The sequence below is a fragment of the Sceloporus occidentalis genome, unplaced genomic scaffold (genome assembly GCF_023333645.1).
Source record: "Sceloporus occidentalis isolate IW3139 unplaced genomic scaffold, rSceOcc1.0.p SCAF_17, whole genome shotgun sequence".
Lineage (NCBI taxonomy): Eukaryota > Metazoa > Chordata > Lepidosauria > Squamata > Phrynosomatidae > Sceloporus > Sceloporus occidentalis.
In genome coordinates this window covers 5,360,995-5,379,133 of record NW_028316997.1, presented here as the reverse complement: position 1 = coordinate 5,379,133, position 18,139 = coordinate 5,360,995, and the positions used below count along the sequence as shown (strand labels likewise).

Here is an 18,139-nt window from a genome sequence, read left to right as displayed (position 1 = left end):
CGGCTAGACACGCCCCCTGTACCCTAGTCCCTCTTATATTTCCAAGGCTAATAGACAGTTACATACCCTTGTACTACTTTCTTCAAAGCCACATGCTGTATGTACCTCCAGTATCTCTGCTTCATATGAGATCAAGCGGATTATTTTCAATTAATAAAATATTTTTTTTACTTTGTTTATTTCTGTAAAAAGCATACATACCTTAAACAGTGTTTATTATATTAAGGATAAATCCTTCTAATACTGTTGTATTAATGAACCATATCAAGCAAGATGCTTTAGAGATAACTTACTTTTGCTATTCAGTCATGTAATTGTGGTATTTTAAAAATGTTCTTTATACAATGGAAAATGTAAGTTTCATTATTCAGTCAAAACCATTCTCATAGTTCTTGATCAGGTCAAGAAATACAACATTTTATTACACATTTATTTATTTATTTTATGAATTAAATATTTACAAATACAAATTGCATGCATTCTATAAGGCAATAGTAAACACCCACAAGAACTATACCAAATGAACTAATATTAATAATAAACTAGCGACAAGAACACAAACATTCTGGAACATAATCTTGTTCAATGAGATTGTTGGCCCTGTGCCCAAAATATTCATCCTTCTTGGTTAAAGGTGCTGTTCCATTTACTGAAGTTAATATTTTTGTAAGAAAATGCTGCATTAGAAACATCATTCCAAATACCGTTGAATGGCCAAACAGAAATAGTTCTTTAAAGAAGCAAAATATTTCCTTATTTGCCAGGAAAACGTAATTGTAAAGACAAAAGCAGATACTGATAGGTTGTTGCCATAGCAATGTAAAAAGAAAAACTCTTAAAGGTTTCTGTTATTTTTATTTGATCAGAGGTACGAATGAAATGGCAGATCTACATTTGCCTAACTAAAGAGTGCAATTAATGTGTTGCATAAGTGGAGCATCCCTTTTAAATAGAGTATTTTCAATATAAGTGTACAAGTATATCAGTCTGGTTATAAAGCATATCATATTTTTATAGATCTGCTTTATAGTTGTGTGATATAATGGCATATAATATGTCTTCTGTGAAAGGGCATGACTACATTACCATCCAAAACATTACATGTCTAAATTAGATTTCCAGAAAATCTATAGAAAATAAGACGATCATAAGGTTTCTGGCTCTAGGAAGTGTAGTCGCATTTGTGCGCATCCACAGTCAGAGGAACAAGGGGTCATCTCCCCCAATGTCAATTTTCCAGTTATCCCGCAAGGCATTTTAAAGACACAGAGAAACAATTGTAAGGAGCACATTTTAAGAAATTGAGTAAAATCAAATGTTTATGGGGATAAAAATAAAGGGGGACAGCAGTTTGAAACGAGGACAGGAAAGTAGGGAACACAAGAACTCTTTGATTGTGTCGCTGTTCTTCTTGGAACATTTTCTGCCAATTTGGCTTCTACTTCAGTAGATGTCCTCCAGTTTTCGATGTTTTGTGGAAATCTTGTATTGCAGTGGGGTGGACATTTTCCTACACCCATTGTACAGCGCTACGGAATTTGATGGTGCTATATAAAACAATAAATAATAAATAATAATACGCGACAGTTCAATAATGTAAGTATTTCAGAAGTTTTGATTACTTTAATAAGACTGTAATGGATTGGATTGGATTGGGTTTGATATGTGTTAGTATGTACTTCATTATAAGAGGTAATCAAGATAAAAGTAAACTTTCCTATACTGCCACACTAATACATCTGTTCAGAGAGAGATAAATTATCCTTATTATATTACAATAAAGAAATTACACAAAAGTGCCTCTTTCTTCACAACCTTTTTCTCCCAAATTGATGCTGGCAGTAATTGCAGATTCTTCTTGCCCAGAAAGATTTTTTGGTTTATTTATACAATACGGGATGTGACTACAAAAATACATGTATATCCAAGGGTTGGCACAACTGTTCAGGTTTCCAAGTAGCATTAGAATGGTGAAGACAGGACCTGGGGGGAAAAAAGATTACGAAAATAATAAATATCTGGAATCAAATTGAATTCAGTATATGGCTCTCACATTGTATTATTGCCTTTTAGTAGTATTTGAAATGATTGTCATACAGTATGTGAAGTATTTTTAAAAAAAATATGTTTAATATAATTTAAGACAAATATGGTAATTATCATTAAGAATAAGATATAATATATATATATATATATATATATATATATATATAATGTTTACGTGGACAAATTAGCTTTATTTGTGAATATGGTAAATACTATTTTGGTATTCCTTTGCTGTTCACAGGCTGCATTCCTGGCAATTGAGACTCAAACCTGCCTGTATGTTTTTCCTCCCCTGATGTGTACTTGTTCAAGGAGCTCATAATGTTTGGTGGATGTGAGTGGGTATCACTGTGTTCTTTGTAATGAAGGCACGTGTGTGCTGAATGGTAGCCTTATCTTTTTTTCTTTTGTTATCTATGCTCTGTCCACTCTATATCCCAACTTCAAGACAATAGACACATAATCTATATCTGCGTAAATGCTCTTGCCGAGATACAAATCTTGTAAAAGCAGCCTATGATAATACGTATATATATATATATATATATATATATATATATATATATATATGTTTCAGTGGATATACAATTTTATGACTATAATATGTTGGATTTGTTCATTGTCAATAGGTGATCTTTGTAGCATATTAGGACAGATAGTTCTGTAGATGGTACCATATTTGTACAATATTGTATTTGTATTTTTATATTGGATAAAGCCAAATATACAAATGTATGTTAAAGAATGTAGGCTGACAAAAAAAAGTCAGTCCCACTCTATTATTCTGCTTTCCTTCTTAAATTAGCTAAACAAAACTAAACAGATATACATTCTGAGACCCAGGAGAAGACATAATAAGTTCTTATATCAAGCCTTTTTATGACAGAGCAGGTTGAGACATTGATATATTTATTCAAGTACCACAAGCAGCTATTTGCAGTATTGTATTTGGGTTTTCTACTTTTCTATTGTGTTGATTAAGTCTGTCACTATTTTGCATTCTATTATGTATGGGAAAACGTGTGATATTCCTACTGTGATTGAAGTGCAGCTTCCATCAGAGACTTAAATTGTGCTTTTGCCTAATGATGAATCCGATCATACTAGACGTTTCATAAATGGGACCTCATTTTTGCATGTTTCATTACATATAGAGTACAAATTGTATAATGGAAAATGGTTTCTATGCCAATAAAATACTATAGGAATACTTGGGCTTCTTGGATTTAATCATCAGCATATATGTATTGTATCAAAGAAATCTATATATTAAGTCTGAGATTAAGGTATAACCCCAACTCAACACTAAGCTATCGTAATGTAGATAGTTGTGCCTATATTGATACTGTTTTGTGTTTATTTTTATGTTGTGTCATTATAATTAATAGCATATAAGTAATGTAAGGAAAGTATATCTATCTATACAAATGTTTCTAACATAAGAGCATTAAGTAGATCAATTATATGGAAAGAGCCTTCTTTTGGATCAACAGCAACAAATTAACAGATATAGGAAAGGCTGAACTTGATGGACGCATGTCTTTTTTCAGCCTATGTAGCTATGTAAAAAAAAATTAATATGTCACATTATTGCTATATACATTTTTTTTATTTCTACAGTTTGTGACATATTCATTACTAATAAAAAAAAGATTTGAACACTATCTTATGGGAGCATATCATGTATAGTTGGTTTCTTTGGGATATTAATACCAATTTAAGTAGACAGTAATGACCCAAAATCTATTTAGATTTTAATTTGCAGAAGTGATTTATGCAATTTATGCAATATGATAATATTTATTAATAGGATTCATTATGATCTCAGTTTTATCGACCAAACATAGGTGCAATATTCTCTCCTTATATTTGCATTACCAAAAATTAGTTAAGTTTTGGTATTGCTACTATTTCTTTTTTTCTCTTTCGCTTTAAAACAAAATGTAAAACATTTTCAAAATATTATATTTATCAAGTTATACTGTAAAATCCAGAGTCTTTGAAGATCTGTATTTTTTCCTCCTCTTTTACCATAGAATATTTAATATCAGTAGTACATTACAATGCACCGTAACGGCATGGAACGGGAAATAATCTTACCTTCTGTCACACCGCTGGGAGACCAAGCAGCCCACAGCTGCACAGTGAAGAAAGGTGTCCAACACAAAATGTATGCACATACTGTAACCACTGTCATCTTCACAGTCTTTATCATAGCCTTGGAGATACAGTTAATACTACTCGTTCTGGATGCCAATGTTTGATGTTGATCTCTAAGTTCCAGACCATTGTGTTGCTTCACATATATGTTCATTTTAATAGTGTAGCATATTTGTATTTGGCATGCAGTAAGTATAGCAACTGGAATGAAAAAGATCACTACAAAAATCCAGGTCACATATGCCTTTGGACCCCAAGGTAGAATAAATTCAGCCCAACATTCAAAAACACCTGGAGTAATTTCCACCTTTGAGAAGATAAATACCTGAGGGATACTGAAGATCAGAGAAATAGACCAACTTGTACAGATTGAAGCATTCCACAGAGCTCTCTTCTTCTGGAAACTAACCATGGGGTAGCATATTGCTTGAAACCTGTCCACTGTCATGGTAACTATCATATATGTAGAGGCAAACATGCCAACCAGTTGCAAATATTTAATGATCCTACATACAGGGTCTGGGCCAATGAAGACATCCGTAATATCCCAAATCAGTTGTGGGAGAACTTGAAAAAATGCCACAACTAAATCAGCTAAGCTTAAATGAAGCATAAAAACATACATCCGAGACAACTTTTTCCTTCTTTGCCACAAAACCAAAATAAGAGTGATGTTTCCAACAGACGCTGCTAGGAATATGACACTCAGAACAGAAATCTCTGTATGAGCTAACTGTTCATCTCGCTCAGACCTGCTAATAAAATTAGTTTTATTACTCATATTTGACTTACTGTCCTGAAAAATGCTTTCTGTCTGATATGCCTTTTCTTGCCAAGGTAATGAAAAATTCTTCATGTCTGAAAAAAGAGAGGCAGCGTAACTGATGCCTTCCAAGTCTGTTTAACGATGGTGCCTTTACACGAGCAGTTACAGGCAACAGTCTTAATGCAAAGAGCAAGACGCAGGAAACCTCTTGATATAAATGAATCTGCAGCGGTGGTCGTGCGTGTTGATTGAAAGCTCTGATTCTCTCTGCTCCTCCTCCTTGTCAGTTTTATTAGCTTTGTTCAGCTCTCATTTACTTTGCTTTAGAATTATCTCCTGATCCAACAATTAAAATAAAAAATAAAACAGGCAAAGTGAAATAGGAAGAATTAATTAACATAAATGACAACCCTAATGCACTAGGAAATAAAGCTAAAATCAGAACACCATAACTTAAGTCATTGTATCTTTATTGCTTGCAAATACAAACAATATGCAGGGTATGGCAGACACCTGGATAATTATAGGTTAGTTAATAGGGAAAGGTAGTTTTTGCTATTACTTGAAGCAGTAATACAGTTATGGTTAACATTTTTAGCACTCTTGAGTATTCTGCACATTGTGTACCATATATTGAGAAGTAATTGGAAATGTACCATCTTTGTATTATCAGAATACTTTAATGGGATGCGCAGATGTCTGTGTACCCTGATGGCCACCTAACGGCCACCTAACACAGACCCGTAGCTTACCAATGTGGGGCTTGCGCATTGTGCGAGGAAATTCTCTTCTCCTGCTTCCCTGGGCAGGAAAAGAGAGTTTCCTCACACAGTGTGCAGGCGCCACTGCGGTAAGCTGTGGGCCTGAGTTAGGTGGCCGTTAGGCTACACAGACATCTTTGCAGCCCCAGTGATGCTCGGCCGGCCCCAGGACCAGTGAAATCTGCAATAGAGGTAAAGAGGTGTGGGAGAGTGAATGGGTGAATTAATGAATTGGTGAGTGAGTATTTAGGGGGAAGCAATATTACAGGTAGGCTGTTTAGGGTGGCCAGAGGTGACACAAGCAGGCAGGTAATGGGGCAGAGGTGTTTAGGGACAAACATGGCACAGGCAGGTTGGTAAAGGGGCAGTGATGGCACAGGCAGGCTGTTTCAGGGGCAAAGTTGGCACAGGCAGGCTGTTTCAGTAGCAATGTTGGCACAGGGAGGCTGTTTCAGGGGCAAAGTTGGCACAGACAGGCTGCTACAGGGGTGAAGGTAGCACAGACAGGCTTCTTCAGGGGCAAAAGTAGCCCAGGCAGACTGTTTCAGGGGCAGAGGTGGCCCAGGCAGGCTCTTTTAGGGGCAAAGTTGACACAGGTAGGCTGTTTCAGTGGCAATGTTGGCACAGGGAGGCTGTTTCAGGGGCAAAGTTGGCACAGACAGGCTGCTACAGGGGTGAAGGTACCACAGACAGGCTTCTGTCTGGTCTAGCGTATAGTGATGGGAGTTATGCTATACCACCATCAATGTCTGGCACAGTATTTAGTGATAGGAGTTAAGCTGTACCATATCTGTTCAGTAAATCTTATTTCTATTTTTTCCAGTTTTTTCCAGTTGACATGCAGTTTACAAATTTGTGAAAAAAATATTCTTGCCAACATTCAGGTTTTTTTGGGGGGGGCACATACAGGATCTGCCCCAGGTGCTAAATATGCTAGGTACACCCCTGCATAGTCTTAATTTTTCTGTGCCTAATGACATCATATAATGGCTTGGGACCAACTGGGAGGGCACAGGTATAGTATGAATAAAAATCTATTAATCTTTTTCAAATGTATTTCAATAAATTACTGAATACATATTTCTTTAAAACACAGAAATCCCTTGTACAGTAAATAATAAACAGGCAAATAAACATATAAGCTCTCCTAAAAATGTAGAGCTAAAAATGTAAGAGGGAGGGGAAGTATATAAGCTCCATAGATGATCAGAGAGACCATGTGTGTATGTATGTGTAAGTGTGTGCTGTTAGAGTGGGGGTGGGATGAATGTGTAAGTGTATGGTGTTAGAGTGACTGTGTGTGTGTGTGTGTATGTAAGTATGTATGTGAAAGGTGTTAGTGGTGGTGCATGTGTATGTATATATGGATGTGTAGAGCTGCCTCTGTCCATCACCATAGCCACCCACATCATAAATTATTCCCATCCCCCACCACAATCATTATCCCAAACCACCATATTCATAATCCCACCATCATCATGCCTCCCCACCATAAATTCCATCCCCTACATGACACACATATTTACACACACAATCTCACACTAACACATACTTACACACACATACATATTCATGCTACACACATTAACACACTTAATCTAGCACATATGTACATATGTACACTAATGCTAACATACACACTCCCTATGACACACACAAAATAATGCTAATACACATACATATATACATCATGCTTACACACATATTTACACATACACACTCTTGCTAACAGCCATTCGTTCTAACACACACACCTACACCCTCATGCTAAGAGACACACTTATACTTACACATTCATGTTTCAGTTCACAAAAACTACCAGTGATCTCCTGTGAATATAATTATTCCTAGATTAAGGATATAACTAATTTTGGCTGTCCTACAACAGAAAATATGTGGAAAAAACAATATCTGTTCTGCCCAGAATCATTTGGAGCTACATTATATAAAATGCCAAGTGTAGTTGTAAGCCAAAACAAATAAAAAAATGTAATAATGATTGATATTTCATTTAAAATTTTCCTTCTGTATATTATATACTGTCACTGTTGATCTGAATATTTGGAGTAAGATAATACCAATTCCACTTGAATACTTAGTAAAAAAAGATAGAATAACTGGCTGCAGTGAAGCATACAAGGGGTTTCGCAATGGCGTTTGCATTAAAATGGGCATTACATTACAAATTATGTTTTCTTTTTGAAGTACAAATACAAGCAATCTTATTTTGTAATGCGGTTAGATCTATGCAAATAATACAATTTACAATGGCGCATCAGATGCGGAATTATACATATGAAAGTGTTTACAGAATATATTAAACATATAACAATAAGTTGATGAAATTTACCGTATTTGCTCGATTATAAGTCGACCCTATAGGAAAAAAGTTTTACCAGTAAATGTTAATTCATATAAACTATTTTTTTTTAATAAAAGCTATGATTGAGAAAAATATTTTGGTTTTTATTTACTTCTATTTTCCAACCTGCCCCCCAGTTATGCACATCTGCCCCAGAAATGCCTTATACCCCCTATATGCCACTGTGCCCCATGATATGCCTTTTAGAATATCTACCCTTTCCCTCTTTGAAGGTGCAAGGCCTCTGCCTCCCAGCTCTGCCACTGTATGGAACAGTATAGAGTGATGGGAGTTATAATGTACTTTTAGAGCATAATTAGATCATGAAAAAGACATTGGAAATGGTACAGCATAAAACCCATCACTCTCACACATTTACCAATCCACACATATACTAATCCACACATATACCAATCCACACGCATACCAATCCACACATATATACCAATCCACACACTTACCAATCCACACATTTACACCAATCCACACACTTACCAATCCACACATTTACCAATCCACACATATACCAATCCCCACGCATACCAATCCACACGTATACCAATCCACACATATATACCAATCCACACATTTACCAATCCACACACATACCAATCCACACATATATACCAATCCACACACATAACAATCCACACATATACCAATCCACACATATACCAATCCACACATACACTAATCCACACATACACTAATCCACACATATACCAATCCACACATACACTAATCCACACATACACTAATCCACACATACACCAATCCACACATATACCAATCCACACATATACCAATCCACACATATACCAATCCACTCTCACTGAATGCTTTCCTACCTTTTCTCTTTTCTCCTTACAGCTCCTTTTCCTTCTCTTCGCTCCTCTTCTTCAGTTCTTCTGTCTTCTTCCGGGTCAGAGGGCACGGACAGCGGTGGGTGCGGCTTCAGTGTTGTGCGCCAGGATCTGACAACAAATCCCGGCGCACAGCAGCTGTTGCCGCCCGGATCACAAGGGAGCGGTATCGGAGGTCTTTAACAGACCTCCGGCTCCCTTGGGTGATTTTAAGCCAGGTTCAAGGGAGATCCTTGAACCAGCCTAAAATCACTCAAGGGAGCCGGAGGTCTGTTAAAGACCTCCGATACCGCTCCCTTGCAAAGCTGCTCCTCCAGCGGCGGACATTACTGTCCGTCTCTGGAGGGGTGCCGGGTGCCCCCCTGATGAGCGGCACCCGGTGCGGACCGCCCCCCCCGCTAGGTACGCTACTGGCGGCAGCGGTACGCTACGGCGGCGTCGGACCCCGTGGCGGCGCCCCCTGTAGTGTGGCGCCCTGTGCGGTCGCACAGGTCGCACACCCCAAAGGCCGGCCCTGTGACCAATTTTGGTGAATTGTAGCCTCAGTTTCCTGTTCTTAGCTGACAGGAGCAGGGCCGGCCCAAGGCAAAATGCCGCCTGGGGCGAATTTTAAAATGCCGCCCCCCCCTTATCTACCCTTCTTCTCCCTCCGTCCCTGCCGCCCCCCCATTGTCTACCCTTCTTCTCACTCCCTCCCTATTATCTACCCTTACCCCCCCTTGTACTTACCTTTCAGCAGTCCTGCGGCGAGTCTCCCTGTTCGTCTTGTTGCCGGCTTGTTATGCTGTGCGTCGGAAATTAGATAATCTTCCGGCACTCAGCATTACAAGCCGGCACCGAGACCGAACAGGGAGACTTGCCGCAGAGGAGAGAGAGAGGGGCACTGAGCGGGTACTGACAGCTTGGTAAGCGAAAACCACTCGGCGCCCTTTTCTCTCTCTTTCGCTTTAAAAAAAAAAAAAAAAGGGAGGGGCTTGGGGCGGCAAAGTGCCTGGAGCGGTTGCCCCACTCGGCTCCATTGTTGGGCCGGCCCTGGACAGGAGTGGTACCTGGTGTGGTCTTCAAGGTCCATCTGCTTCAAGGTTCGATGTGTTGTGCAGTCAGAGATGGTATTCTGCATACCTTGGTTGTAACGAGTGGTTATTTGAGTTACTGTTGCCTTTCTGTCATCTCAAACCAGTCTGCCCATTTTCCTCTGATCCCTGACATCAACAAGGCATTTTTGTCCACACAACTGCCGGTCACTGGATATTTTTGCTTTTTGGGACCATTCTCTGTAAACCCTAGTGATGGTTGCGCGCGAAAATCCCAGTAGATCAGCAGTTCCTGAAACACTCAGACCAGCCCGACTGGCACCAATAACCATGCCTTGTTCAAAGTAACTTAAATCCCCTTTCTTCCCCATTCTGATGCTCGGTTTGAACTTCAGCAAGTTGTCTTGACCACTTCTACATGCCTTAATGCATTGAGTTGCTGCCACGTGATTGGCTGATTAGCTATTTGAACAGCTGTACCTAATAAACTGACCAGTGTGTGTGTGTGTCTATATATATATATATATATATATATATATATATATATATATATAGTATAGTTATTCTGGTTAAGGAAAAAGCACACTATTATTGACCAGATTATTACTATGGCCAAAGCTGCAGCACAACGCCTCATCTGTGCCCCAATAGTTTGAGACACTGATTTTTGGTTCAAGCAGTTAGTCTGTGGCCAGGAAGCATTCCCATTGAAGTCAATGGAAAATCTTTCAGCATGCCTTGATAGACCCTTGTCCTCAGTGTTCACAAACCAGTGCTGGAGCTGACAGTAAATATATCACATGAAGGAAGATGTGTTCTGCTGAACACATTACCTGCCCAGAAAATAGCTAGTGGAGATAGGGACCGGAGCAAATGCATATGGGAGGATTCTGCAGAAATGTAACGGGAACACTCAGCTAGCATATGCATTAAGTCCCTTAAGTATTTTTGTTTAGGGCCATGTCCGTTTTGTTTGTTGGTTCATTTCAAAATCATTCTTTTATCCTCCCTTTTTCATTTGGAGACACGCTCAAACCATTAAAAAACATATAATAAAATAAATAGTATTTATCTTAATTTTTTTCTTGTTTGCATTATAAATTTTACACTATGGCAAGCCGTATTATTCATGAGTCTGGCTTTTTGGAAAGAAAAGGAAATGTTCTTTGATTTTATATCTATTTCATAGAAGGTAGAATGTAATGTACGCAGAATGAGGCAATTAAAATAAAATCACTACTTGGAATTGCTTCTTTTAAACCATCTGTTGTAATGATTTCTGGGAAATTAATTATATTCTCTAAAATTCTCTTGCAACAAATATGTCAGCATGTTCAATGTAAAACACTAATTATATGACCATAATGCTTTTTTTTGCCACGGCACTGTAGCCACTTATGTTTCCCAGCAGCCACACAGACCTTTACATCCTATTAGAAGACGTCATAGATTGTTAAAGCATTTAAAGACCAGGAATACTTAGAACAAATTTACTACATTCTAGTGAGCCACAAATGATTTCTCAATGTATGATGCTGTAAGTTACATCTAACCTAAGCCTTATAATGAAGACTTTCACCTTCATGAACTCATTTTTAAAGGTATTAAATTTATACAAAGTGCTATATCTTGTAGTCTAGGTTAAATATTATGGTATCATTTTTTCAGAGATTACCGTATATCATGACATGTTGGTAGAGATGCATGCGCATAATATTGCAACCTTCACAGGTCTTCCAAAGTGATGTTAAGGTCTCCTGAATGGAGGACATCTAGTGTACTTCTATATATCATCAAAATGTGTATTCCATTTCTGTATATCATCAAAATGTGTATTCCATTTCTGTATATCATCAAAATGTGTATTCCATACTGGACAGACAGTAATCTATGTGCTTGAAAGAACATAAGAGGGAACTGCACCATCATGCATTGTGTCAGAAGGTTGATGCTTTCCTGACACCCTATGGCCCCTCCAAAAAAATGATTTCTATGTGCTCTGTCAGTATTTTAATATCCATTCTTCCAAAATAAAAAAAAATAATGAAAGCACTTTCCTGATATAGATCTGTAGCTGCTATCCTTCTCCATGGTCTGAGGAGGAAAGTGCTCCAGTTGAGATTGGTGGAGATGCTTTCCACCCATGCACGCTCATACAATGTTCACCGAGGCAATGATGGAGCTAACTAGCAGAAAGTATATCACGAGCAGGAAGACGCGTGCGGCTGTACACATCTCCTGCAAAGAACGTAGCTGGGGGAACGGGCAAAGGGGGGAATTAATATGGGGGGCTTCTGCAAAATTCCCTCATGCATTTGCAAGAGGACACCACAAAATATGGGGCTCGTGTGTCTTTTTAGGAAGGATCTGTATGTTGCAGAACCATCAGCTTCAGCTGTAAATTAAAGAGGACGCTGTATTCAGATAATGAGCTTTATATTTAGCATTTGTTGCTTTTTAAGCTATTTGGTATCTTAGGCACAACATTCTGTTTACTAGGTTTTAGTCTTGATGTTCAGTTCTGAAGACTTAAAATACATCATTGTCAAAAGCTTACATCTCTTCAGTGTTAGATGTACTTCCTTGTAATGGATAAAGCTCAGATGTATTCGTGAGATGTTATCAGAATTAAAGCACTACATTATCTGCAGACACCATCAGACCACAGGCTAAATAGGAGTCTGGAATGATGTCTCACTTTGGCATCACCTGAAATTGATTTCTAATTTGAATTGAAACAGACTGCGCTAGTAAACCTATGATGCTCTACCAACCAAAAGAGCAAGTACCAGATTAATTAAACAATGGCATGAATGGGGCTGGTTATCCTACGAAGACCCAAACTTGCACTTTGTTCTACAGTCAAACCTAGTTCTTTAAGTCATCACTGCAATCCACAAACAGTGTAAAATTCTAAACATAAAATACAATTATTTGTGGTCTTGAACAAAGTGTTTGTTGTTGTAAAACCGGGAATGGTTAGTCTGTCTAATGTCTTTTGCCAGTTAAACCACATTGTGTTGGATATTTTGATACGGTCTACTTCTGTGGATAATCCCTCCCAGAAGTTTTAATTTTATATATGATTCAACCACAACCTAGCACAAGCAGTCACGCCAGGTTAACAGCGTGGCTAGTTGGCTACTGTTGCAACTGGCACTGCTATGTTAATGTGTGTTGAGTGTGAAACATGAGACAGTCAACATTGCTGAGTGACAACACAGTTTTTGCATTAAAAAGTTGCTCTTTAAATCCCCAGTTGTTTATTTAAAATGCTTACAACCCTAGCGGTTGGAACACTGGACACCCTTTAAGGGCAAAGCAGCCTCTGGACCTGGCTGGAATCAGCTGGGTTTTATGGAGGGCATTGAGCCCTTCATATACTAATGGTAATCTGGGTTTTAAACTCTTAAATTAGTCACTTATTCAAAATGCTAACAATTTAGGTGTTGGCACACTGGGTGGGCACCCTTTTTATGGGCAAACCTGTGTTTGGGCCAGACTGAGAGCAGCTGGGTTTTATTTTGGGGACTGGTCATTTCTGTTACCTAATGTTGGTGGCCTAATGGATTTAAGCCCTCATCAATTGCTTAGTGGGCAAAACAATGTTTGGGCCAGGGTGAAATAACCTGAGTTTTATGTAGGGGAGGGGACCGGTCGTATTTGTGGCCTAATGGCCTCAGTTACTTATTCAAAATGGGTCAGCTTGGTAGTGGACTGTTTGTATCCATAGGTACGCAATGAATTGAAATAGATTTAAACCTCTCATAATCTTTAATTTCTTATTTAACCCCTTGATGACAATTGCCGATCCGGGCACGTCACCGGAATTCAAGTCGTTAAAGACAATTGACGTGCCAGGACCGGCATGTCTTTAAACGGGTGCAGAAAGCGATCTATTTTCGCTTTCTGCTCCGAAACGGCGTTGCTGTAATGCCTCGACCTCGAGGCATTCAGCAACGCCATGATCGGCACAAAGGGGCCATCTCTGGCCCCTCCCCGGCCATACTTTGTATAGCGGCGGACGCCCGTTTTAAAAGCGTTTAGGAGGCGATTGTTGATCGCCTCCTAAACTTAAATGGTGTCGCTGGAATGCCTCGATCAGGAGGCATCCAGCGACACCAAACACTTACCTGGGGATGGACTGTGACCGCTCCGGAGAGCGGTCACAGCAGCAGCTGCCGGTGATCTTCGCCATCAGCAAGATGGCGGCGGCCCAGGAAAAAAAACAATAAAGACGAAAAAGTTCGGTAGAGGGTCTCCAGCCCTCTAGAGAACTCTGGCTCCACTTGCAGGTACTGCATTCAACCATGCAAGTCAATGGAGCTCAGCTTTCTAATCACAGTGTGATTAGTAAAAATACATTAAAAATAAAATAAAATTAATAATAATTAGAAAAAAATAGTAAAAAACCAGTAAAATGTAAAAATAATTTCCCACTGATGTCACTATCAGGGGAACCTTCAAGTTGAAAAAAAATGTCAAATTTTTTTTTTAAAAAAGGCAAAAAAAAATATATATATATATAAAATATATATTTTTGTGAGCAAGTCCTAAAATTAGCATATTAGCTTAAAACAATTCTCGCATGGAAAGAGTTAAAATACTGGCATATTAAATGCCCATGGGGTGTCTACTTTTAAAAAATGTATGATTCGATGGGGTAAATTGAATTGGCCGGGTTCAACAAGGTCCCAATTAACACGGGGGGAAGGATGGCCACACATCTAATTTCCAATTAGAAAAATGCACACGTACCAAATGTGGCCTTTTAGTTCCCCCCAAAAATGACAAACCCATGCATGTGGGGTATCACTGTACTCAGGAGATGTTGCTGAACACATATTGGGGTGTCGTGTGACAGAGGCATATACCAGGAGCTGTAAATTCATACATAAAGTAGGTGTGTGTGGGAAAAATACACACACAAAAATACTACTGCAAACTTTGAAAAAATGCTGGTGGTAAAATGTGTGCATGCAAAGAGTTAAAATACCAGCATTTAAAATACCCTGTGGTGTTTAGTTTTCAAAAATATGTTTTTGTTGGGCACACTGAAATGGCCCGGCTCAAAGATGTACCAAATAGGGCATGGGCAGTGGATCCCCAAATGCCAAAGTTCAACATTGAAAAATGTGCATGCCCCAAATGTGGCCCTTTTGCCCCCAAACAGCCAGTCAAAATAATTCATGTGTGGTATCACTGCGCTCATGAGATGTTGCTGAACACATATTGGGGTGTTTTGTGATAGTGACATATACGAGAATTTTTTAATTCATACCTGAATTAAAATGTGTGTGAAAAAACAAATGCAAAAAAATGACTACCACAAAGTTTGACAAAGACTGGTGGTAGATATGGTGCATGGAAAGAGTTAAAATATTAGCATTTGAAATACCCTGGGGTGTTTAGTTTTCAAAAATATATGGCTTTATTGGGCACACTGAAATGGCCCGGCTCAAAGATGTACCAAATAGGGCATGGGCAGTGGATCCCCAAATGCCAAAGTTCAACATTGAAAAATGTGCATGCCCCAAATGTGGCCCTTTTGCCCCCAAACAGCCAGGCAAAATCATTCATGTGAGGTATCGCTGTACTCAGGAGATGTTACTAATATTGGGGTGTTTACCTGAAGTAAAATGTGTGTGAAAAAACAAATGCAAAAAAATTACTACCATAAAGTTTGACAAAGGCTGATGATAGAATAAGTGCTTGGAAAGGGTTAAAATACTAGCATTTGGAATACCCTGGGCTGTCTAGTTTTCAAAAATATATGACTTGATGGGGTAAATTGCATTGGCCGGGTTCAAAGATACCCGAAATGGCACATGGGGGAAGAATTACCAGATTTGGAAAAAATGGCTTTGAAATAGCAAAACGCTACCTGTACTTATTGCCCCATAATGTGTAGAAAAAAGCAAAAAAACATGAAAACATTGGGTATTTCTAAACTCAGGACAAATAGTAGAATCTATTTAGCAGGTTTTTTTATTACCTTCTATAGATGAGTAAAAGTTTTTTCAACTAAAAGTTAGAAAGTCATTTTTTTCTAAATGTTTCACCATATTTTATACTTTTTTTTAATACTAAATAATATGATACAATCAAAACAATGTCATCTAAAGAAAGCCCTTCTTGTCCTGAAAAAAACAATATCTAATGTGTGTGGGTTCAGTAAACGGGAAAGAAGAAAATTACAGCTAAACACGAGCAGCGCAGAAATGTTAAAAAGGCCATTGTCATGAAGGGTACAAAAAGTAAAATCAGCCTTTGTCACGAAGGGGTTAAACCTTATGTAAATTTATACTGTGTGCCACATTTTTATTTGTACATACCAATGATTTCAGACATGTTTGCAATGTCTATGGATCGTGGATGTGGCTGTAGTATCTGTTTTGTGCAAAAATATTATTTTGATATTGATTTATAATACATACCGGTAATATTTTCTGTTTTGAATAAGAAGCTGGCAAAATACGAAGTTAAGGTAAAAGAAGCTGGTTGAATAAAAAGCCAACTACAGCCTTGTAACTACCGTATTTTAATCCGGTAAATCAGTTCATGTTCCTTTGGAATGCAATTTCCCTTAGATGCATTATCTTGTGTACATTTTCCACCAATTTCAATTAGCAGTCTCCATAGGATTCATTCTGGTATATAAATGAAATGACCCTTGCATTGATGTTTACATCTGATTATGGATAGCAAACCTTGTTTCTCTAGGTTACCAACAGAAGCATCTGTGCTCTGCAGCGGTATACAAAGAGGTTTCCTTTATATTGATGTAGTGCATTGGTTCACTTCTGCGTCAGCCACTCCATGAATGAGACTGTTTTAGATGTCTGGGTACCTCTTGTTCATCATCTTTTGTAGCAACTAATGATATCAGTACATTAAGATCCCAAACCATTTACTTATAGCAACATACATTTTTGGTAACATACATGCGTTCTGTTAGTTTAATTTGACATCGCATTTTGATGTCTTTTTGACTATACAACGAACCTGTTTATTTACCATACACACATTAAAAGGCCAAACGTTGCTCATACTGATTACCCTTTTGTTCTATTTTTCTTCTGTTTATATGGATGCCCCATGGTGACATTACTGGACTCCCACAAAATGTTATTTATTTCATTTTTCAAATATTTATTCTTTTTTTGTAAGGGGAGAGACCTTGTTTTTCCATCTCCTCCTCCTGATCTGCCTGTGCATTGCAATATCTGCAATCAGCCAGCAGAGGGAGCAATGGGAGAGGCCAGCAGGATTGCCCAAATTGAATGTGCAGGTGTACACAAACATACCCTTTTTATGGCCAAAGTGGGGGCTTTGGAGTGCAGGTAGAGGTGTTCTTAGGGGTAAGGGTTTTTTGTCAAGGTTTTTTTGTGACCTACCATAAACTATTTAGATCATTAAGTAATGTGTTTAGAAGCATAATCATGTAGTTATCGAGAGCTATAGAAAGTTTAGGCACCACGTTCTTGTTAAATATCATCCTATGCAACGACGCAGACGCTTTGCACGCACCGTCATTCAAATTAACCTACGGAAAAAATACGGTGAGCCTAGTAACGTGAGCGAATAGGTTATTTGATGCATTGTGTTCCTCTCGGCTCCCCGTAGTTCCTGGATTGAGGCACGTCACGTGACATTTCAATAAAGAAAACAGCCGTATACATTGGGCAGTTTTGACAGGCACCGGAGCGAGGATTTTGTGTGGCTGGCTTTGAGTATTCTGATCCCGTACATCCCGACAGTAAGTCGTGTGAGTGCCGCGCCTTTCTTTTTCGCCATCTTGTTGGCCGCCTGGCTTGATATGTGTGTGTGTGTGTGTATATATATATATATATATATATATGTGTATACTGCATCTTATAGAGGTTTTAACTCTCGTTCGTCTGTTTGCTGTAAACTCTGGGTATGTCAAAGCGCGAAAAGCATTTTTATTCAATGTATATGTGCCTATATACGCTGCAGCGTGATAATATGCCTTCGGTTCGAGCCGGGACTCCGGTACAGGAGCCGCGAAGGGCCATGAACTGACTATTGGGCCTTCGTGGGGTAGGGATCTGTCAGGGGATGGATGCTGTGATAAGCTGACATCTGTAGCATCATGTGAACTCACAAATGGAATAATGGAAGCT

At 38.6% G+C, this 18,139-nt stretch overlaps 1 protein-coding gene and 1 pseudogene across 1 annotated transcript in view; one reads left to right on the top strand and one right to left on the bottom strand.

The window, feature by feature from the left end:
- Positions 1-1,786: 1,786 nt before the first annotated feature.
- LOC149302777 (oxytocin receptor A pseudogene) lies at positions 1,787-5,062 on the bottom strand (annotated as a pseudogene).
- Positions 5,063-5,113: 51 nt separating this feature from the next.
- The window catches only part of LOC149302776 (calcium-independent phospholipase A2-gamma-like), a 38,622-nt gene continuing 25,596 nt past the window's right edge, over positions 5,114-18,139 (top strand). The window contains 1 exon segment of the mRNA XM_089481977.1: positions 5,114-5,209. Within this exon segment, the coding sequence (XP_089338103.1) occupies positions 5,114-5,209 (96 nt within the window).